Raw genomic sequence first — 7447 nt, 5'->3', positions numbered from 1 at the left:
AGGATTATAGCAGCCTTTGCCTGGCCTAAACAGATTTGAGCACATTTCTAAATGAGATGTAGATTGAGTCACTTGCCAGCTATCTGGAAACGTGAGCAAAACTTCCTTAACCTTTGGTGAAAAAACTGTGTGAAGATGTTTAACAAGGAAAACTATCATGAGACTCCGACCGGGCATCCTGGCATCCTGAGAATTTCCAAGGATTCAGCCTGGCCTACCGTGGTCAGCCAGGGCCAGTGGCCCCTGATGCCCCAGGGGTGCTGCCCATGTGTGGGGATGCTGAGGAGTCAGGGAGGGAGAATTCACCCAGACTTGACATGATGCTGCATGCAGAGCAAGGAAGTTCTAGACCACATGCTCACTTTGTTTTGGAGGATGATTTCCTGGTTCCCTTTTAGTCAAGTTATTTCACATTGATGAAGACTGGAGCTTTCTCACACCTGCCTTCTTTCCTCCTCAGGTACAAGGTCAGCATGACTCAGAAAGGTTCCTTTCCCTCTGAGAAGTACTGAGCCTATAGAAATACCATGAATGTGAGTGACTCAACTGAATTTTAAGGTGATTTCTTTTCTTCTTCCTTTTGTCTCATTTTTTATTTATTATGCTTTTCAATTACCTGTTACAATTTGCTAGAAAGAAATGATCTCCATTTTTAAAAAGCACTACCATGTTCTCACAAGTTAAAAGGTTTAGATTTTTTTTTTTTTTTTTTTATTTGGGTTGGGTTAATTTTTTTTTAAAACCACCACCACCACAAAAAAACCCTTCCAGCCTGATTTGTTACCTGGGTTTTTTTTTTTTTTTTTAATCTTATTTCTTCTTTCTCTCTTATGTTTTTCTTTTTTCTTAATTTTTTTCTTTCTTTTTCTTCCTTTCTTTCCATCTTTCTTTCTATTTCTCTCTCTTTCTTTTTCTTCCTTCCTTCCTTCCTCTTTCTTTTTTCCTTCCTTCCTTCCTTCCTTCTTTCTTCCCTCCCTCCTTCCTTCCTTCCTTCTTTCTTCTTTTCTCCCTCTCTCTTTCTTTGATGCTAAGTGTCTTCTGCACAGCTGCAACAAAATACCACTTTTTTTCCATTTTGGAGGGTGAGTTAATACCAAGTTTCTTTCATGCTGCTCTAAGAAAATGCCATAGACTGGGTAATTTAAAAAGAAGTGAAATTTGGTTTCTCACAGTTCTGGGGACTGGAAGTACCTGGTGCCTTGTCTGGTGAGTACTATGTCCTCTGGAGGGGAGGAATACTGTGTCCTCATTGGGTGGAAAGCAGAAGGGCAACCTACTGCTCAACAGCTGTGTGAAGATTCTTTTATAAGGGTGTTAATCCCATTCATGAAGGAAGCACATTCAGATCCGATTGCCTCTGAAACGCCACCCCTCTCTTCCTACTATCACGTTGGCAGTACCAGAATTTTGGAGGGGACACAAACCATGACACCAAGTATTTTGATGTGGGACCCCTCCTAGAGAACCCAGAAATGACCGCAGGATTTAAAGTGCAAATTCATGACAACATTAAAGTTGCTTACAACTGTCTGTTGTACACTTTATCCTAGAGGCTTAAAAGTATTTAGTAAAAATAATGCAAACAAAGTAGATGAAAAGTACACTTCAAAGTTTATTGGAGGCTTTGTTTATAAAGCAGTGTCTCACGGGTCAGTCACCAAATCACAAGAATAGCTAACACAGAATTTAGGATTAAACTCTGAAATGAATAGTGTTTTCATTTCAAATAAGAGGAAGGAGACAGTGAAGAAAAAGTGATTCCATTTAGATACACAAAGGCGAGAGGGAGCCGACTGCGATGGCTCACACCTGTAATCCCAGCACTTTGGGAGGCCAAGGTGGGGCGGATGGATCACCTGAGGTCAGGAGTTCAAGACCAGCCTGGCCAACATGGCAAAACCCCGTCTCTACTTGAAAAATACAAAAATTGGCTGGGCGTGGTGGCGGGTGCCTGTAATCCCAGCTCTTCGGGAGGGTGAGGCAGGAGAATCATTAGAACCCGGGAGGCGGAGGTTGCATTGAGCTGAGATCATGCCACTGCACTCCAGCCTGAACAACAGAGCCAGACTCTGTCTCAACAAAAGCGAAAACAAAGGTGAGAGGGGTTGTCTTGGCTGTCCTCACTGCCACCCCTCACTTGTAGATTATTCTCCACTACTATCTTTTTCTGATTCTGCGATATAGGCGCAGAGTCCAGCTCCATGCCCACAATCATTATCTGATCCCCCTAGTTTAAGACTCCCCCGGAGCTGAAGACTTGCTGTTTGCTTCCTCAGGCTGTCGGTGGAACCATGGGGCTGAGTCACGTCTGCCCACAGCTGCTGCTGTTCGCATCCCTGGGCACTGAGGCCTGAAACTCCACCCTGGCAGGGACCAGCCCGACCCCCCTGGAGGAAATGGCTGGGCAGTTTCAGCAGCAGCAGATGAAAACTTCCTTCCTCTTCATCCAGCTGCGGGCTCCTCCAGCCTGCGCTCTCCCCGCCCCGTCTCCAGCGGCAACCCCAGGGGGCCTGGAGGAGGGACACAGTTTCCCAAGTCCCAGGACAGGCTTCTTGGCAGGCCGGGACCTCAGGCGCACACAGGGCTCAGCTGCCCCTCCTTTGAGGCTGCTGCAGAAGGCAGGCCCTGAGACGGAGGAACCAGCTGCTTTCACTTGCTCTGCTCCAAGGGAAAAGAAGGAAGGGAGGAAAAAATCCCAGGATCCGGATGTAAGCAGGGGTGGCGATTACAGATCCCCACATTACAGGCATTGCCAGGCCCCTGCCTCCAAGACGCTGGGCGGGCTACAGCCCCGGGCATGGAGGCTTCCTAGCCCAGCTCCCATCATGAGTGACGAAAGCAGCAGTCCCTCCATGGGCTGGAAGCACTGGCCAGTCACTTCTGCCACCCAGGACCTGTGGGGCATGGACCCCCGATGCAGGGATAACTTGGGATGCTTCCCTCCAAGGGCTGTCCTGGTCCACACTGCAGATGGAGAGGAAAAGAATGTGCTGAGGAGAGGTGCCGAGACCTGCCAAATACTCCCTGGGAGCTGTAAGGAGGCCACAGGTCCCGCAGTGCAGGCGACAAGGGCACGGCTCTACAGGTACTGTCCAGCCGTGCACACCAGCAAGGGCTGCCCAGCCCCGCCTGCCACTCTGCCTCTCAAGGTAAGAACTCGCATGGCCTGAAACCCAGCAGAAAAAAGGAGGCCAGGGGACAGACATGCCACCCTGGCCCCCAATTTCTGGCATTGGTTCTGTCCTCTGCTTGAATGGGCCACACCTTGACAGCAGAGGTACCCACGAGCCGCAGCCTTCCCAGGCCTGGCATTGGCTCTGTCCTCTGCCACCTTCCAGGCTGAAAACGTTTCGTTTAGAAGGAGGCAAGGATCAACTATTTCCCAAGATTTCTGCCAAAGATGGGAGAAGAAAAGTCAGGCATACTTTATGGGGGAACACCAGAAGGAAGGACAAAGGAGGTACCCAGATATTTATTGGGCCCTGTGATGTGCTAGGCATTTTCTCACATCCCGTGACTCCTCTTAACCACTTTGAGAAATAGAGCTCCACAGCTCCAGTTTCAGAGGAGGGGATGGAGACGTGACTGGGCACATATCCTCCCCACCCTTGCAGAAAGACAAGGGCGAAAGCAAAGTCTGTTCTCCAGAATGGGCATTGGGAACAATGGGGGAGGCTCCAGGGAGCTGTGGAGGTTTCCAGAACTGAAGCACAGCCTTGGAATTCAGCCACACCCTCCTGTCATCCATGAACACCTGACTTTCTAGGGCTCTTACCTGCCTCCCATCTCCCAAACACACCTAGACCACCACCCCCCAATGGATGTGCAGCCTAGGACAGGAGCCTCCGTTCCCCATCGGGAAGAGGAAGGCAGCCCTGTGTGGTCTCCAGGGTCTTTTCCAGCTTTGTGGGCTCCTGTTTCCAGGTCTATGGGCTCTGCCTCTGATCACGGCCTTGCCTGCCCTTGTTAGCATCTCACGTTCCTCACTTCTGGCCCAGCCTTCCCGTCGTGCTCATGTCTGCAACCCACCCTCTCCCCCCAGCTCAGGTGCACTGTTCTCAACATGGGTGGACAAAAGTTAAAATGATGCATTCAGCTTTCTTTTCTCACAGTGTGGACATCTTGCTATCCTTTGCATGTGTATGAGCATGAGGGTGGAGGGGAGGAAGGGTGTGGAGGGTGGTGGGATGAGATGGAAGGAAGAGGGGGTCATTGGAGTGTTGAGGGTTAGCATGGAGAGGAATCTCTGGGAAGTCACAGAAGAAATGAATGAAATTCACAGCATCTGGCAGGGGCCTCTCATGGGCTTGGAGGGGGTGCCGCTTCATCCGAACACCGTGCCCTCCCCTGCAGGCTTCTCACGGCACCCTTCCTTCCCTTTTCTAACAAGGGTTTGCATAACCACAGTTAAGAATCGGGGAGAAAGTTCTCTCCAGAGTAGCACTCTTGGAGGAAGAGATGCTAGCATGCTTCCTTAAGAAATAGTTTACATTCCATCCCAATTCTTGCATCTCTTATTTCCTACCGGGATTTAGGAGGAATGACAAACCCCTGCGTCAGAGCCCATCTCTGTATGTGGGGTCACCCAGTCATTGTTTGTGTACTTCAGTGCTGGCCTGATGACTTGAAAACCCCATCTTTTCCCACTCTCCCCTCCCGCCTTCGGGGGATAAGCTGAAGCCTCAGAGCTGTTGCCATTTCTCTGGGGAGAGGCACTTTGGGAATTGGTCCAAGTGTGTGGATCTCACCCTTGTCCGCCTTATTCAGACCCCTCTGCAAATGGGCCCCCGACATCTGCTCCGTCTGAGTTAAAGGTTGCAGGATTCCTGGCTAAAAAGTTAGAAGCCCCAAGTCTGAGTCCTTGTTCAGAGCAAGCCACCAGAGCTCTCTGAGGCTTAGTTTTTCCATCATGAAAACACTGATGATGTCCCCTGCCTCACACTGTGGTGGAGATTTGTGGGCTAAAGCGAAAGGGGCCCTCAGTAGTCCTAAGGGAGAAAAGAGGAGAAGCCAAATCAATGAGACACCAGGAAGGACCAGGGAACCCGTGGAGTCAGAGGTGGTCAGACTGTGTGATTGATTCCCTCTGCCATGGGGAGAGAGGGGAGTTGGGAAATTAGCACCCTCAGATCCTGTGGGTGCGCTATGGCTATCACTGCCCAGGGTTGGGTGTTAGACAAAGCAACACAATAGTTTTTCCATCTGTCCAGCCCTGGACAGATTAAGGTGCTATCTAGACTTGAAAGATGAGTGTGTGAGAATTCCTCAATCCTTTCATGTTTTGGAATGTAGCTATATGAGTTGTAGCAAAGTATCAAAAAGCTGATTAAAATATAGTATCTTTTTGACCACTGTGGATGCTAGCACCATCAGTCCCCCACAGTGGAAGCTTTCAGTCGATGAACTCAGGGAAAATGTGCTCAGTTATGTTTATTAAAGGGAAACGTCGGTTGCAGGGAAGGAAACTCTATTCCTACACATGTACAGTAGAGTTGAGGTCCTAGTATCAACTTGGAAAATCCTGGATCTGAAGAGTAAACTTTCTTCTTTGCAGGATTTGAAATGGCTCAATTTATTCTCTCAATGATGAAACATCACAGGCTCCAGAGTAAAAACTGTTGGCTTGCGCCTTTCCAAGTATTATAAGGAACGAAGAACAAATCTTCATTGGTTGGTTCTTAGTTTATTCTATGGCTAGGCTTTAGTAAAAATAATCAGAGCATTCTGTGACCTGAACAGCTTCCATTGCACTATTTCCTCTTATGAAAATCTCAAAATTCTCCAAAGATGTATGTTATTATCACCCCACTTCACTGGTGAAGGGACAGATGCTTGCGGATGGTAAGCAACTCCATGGGACTAGGACGAAGCAGCTCAGGCCCAGCCCTCAAGTTGTGTGCCCCGAGGCCAGGGCTCTCTCTACCTTCTTTCACTGTCTTTCCAGCTAGCAAGATTTCCTTGGAAGTAACCCTACATTTCCTGAGGCCTGGTGGTCTGTACTGTACTCCTAATTCCTCTGGTGGAGAGGGTGGGAGAAAGACCCTCAGGACTTTAGGTCTAGTGACCTAACCTTGTGTGAATGAGTCCAGCCAGCTTTCTAGAAGCAGTGAAGGCCTAGGTGTGGGGGACGTGGAGTCTCAGCTCAGGGTGGTGCCAACGGAGGGTTCTCACATTGGCGTGGTGAGTCTGTCAGTGTAAATCAGAGAATGTTCTATGGGCGGGGGCCAGAGCCTGCCCTAACCATCTCCTGGGCCTCGTGTGCTGCTGCCCCTCTGTGGGAACCCAGGGAACTGTTCACATTTGATTTGAACTTGGGACTAAAGGTAAGAAGATAAGGAAAGCAGACCCAACTCAAAAGAGAGGGGGGAAAAGCTTTGTCTCTCATCGTTTCGGGACATTTCCACATCTTAAATTTTTTTTGCTAGGTCTTCATATTTTACATTTTATGTCTTAAAATAGCAGTGACTTTTGGTATATAAACAGCCTTAGAAAATTAGTGGTAAATAGGTTTTTTAATGTCCCTCATTTTTACTGACCTCAATTTTATCTATGGCTTTAAATTTCCAAAAAAATTGACTGCTCTATTTTGGTCTTCCTTTCTCCCTTCCTCCCTCACCATCGGTCCTCAAAACCAATCCACTTTTTGAGCTTTGATCACTAGCTTGTAAGAGTGTTCAGGGTTTAGGAGACAGTGAGGAAATGAGCATAACAGGCAAGGAGCCAGCAGGCGGTTTGTGTGAGAGTGAGACAAGGCGTTGGGACATCATTCATTTATCTAATCAATGGAAATGTAGTGGAGGTCTATTTTCTTGTTTGCAGACGCTGTCTAGCAGACTAGGAAAAAGACTGTGAACTCCCTGTCTTTGATTGTTATTCCTTAAAATCAAACTAACGTCTGAAATGTAAATCTATAAAGTACATTACATTTTGGGTAGAAAGTTTTTGTTTAATTTACAAGATGAAAAGGAAGCTCTGGTTTTGCTGGCAAACTAGCTCTGGGGCCTCTGACAACTCACTGAACAAAGCTAGCTTCTCTAATTTTCTCCAGGAAATCTTTCTACCTCAAGAATTCTATAATACCTGTGCATCTATGAATACAGAAAGGGAACAGAACTCTTTAAGGAAAGATAAGTATTAAAACAATTTATTTTGATCAGGTGTGCTGGCTTACGCCTGTAATCCCACCACTTTGGGAGGCTGAGGCTGGCAAATCATGTGAGGTCAGGAGTTCAAGGCCAGCCTGGCCAATGTGATAAAAGCCCGTTTCTACTAAAAGTATAAAAATTAGCCAGGCATGGTGCCGGGCACTTGTAATCTCAGCTATTAGGGAGGCTAAGGCAGGAGAATCACTTGAACCCAGGAGGTGAAGGTTGTAATGGGCTAAGATTACACCACTGTACTCCAACCTGAATAACAGAGCTAGACTCTGTCTCAAAAAAAAAAAAAA

The 7447-nt window shown here is 47.7% G+C and overlaps 1 protein-coding gene across 1 annotated transcript in view; it reads left to right on the top strand.

The window, feature by feature from the left end:
- The first annotated feature begins 2396 nt into the window (after positions 1-2396).
- Positions 2397-7447, top strand: part of PSD3 (pleckstrin and Sec7 domain containing 3) — a 594572-nt gene continuing 589521 nt past the window's right edge. Inside the window, exon 1 of the mRNA XM_011979615.1 lies at positions 2397-3149. Within this exon, the coding sequence (XP_011835005.1) occupies positions 2397-3149 (753 nt within the window). The remainder of the gene's footprint in view (positions 3150-7447) is intronic.

The sequence above is a fragment of the Mandrillus leucophaeus genome, unplaced genomic scaffold (genome assembly GCF_000951045.1).
Source record: "Mandrillus leucophaeus isolate KB7577 unplaced genomic scaffold, Mleu.le_1.0 Scaffold204, whole genome shotgun sequence".
In the NCBI taxonomy this organism is placed as follows: Eukaryota; Metazoa; Chordata; class Mammalia; order Primates; family Cercopithecidae; genus Mandrillus; species Mandrillus leucophaeus.
Note: the sequence above shows the minus strand (reverse complement) of the source record. Positions and strands in the feature narration are given on the sequence as shown.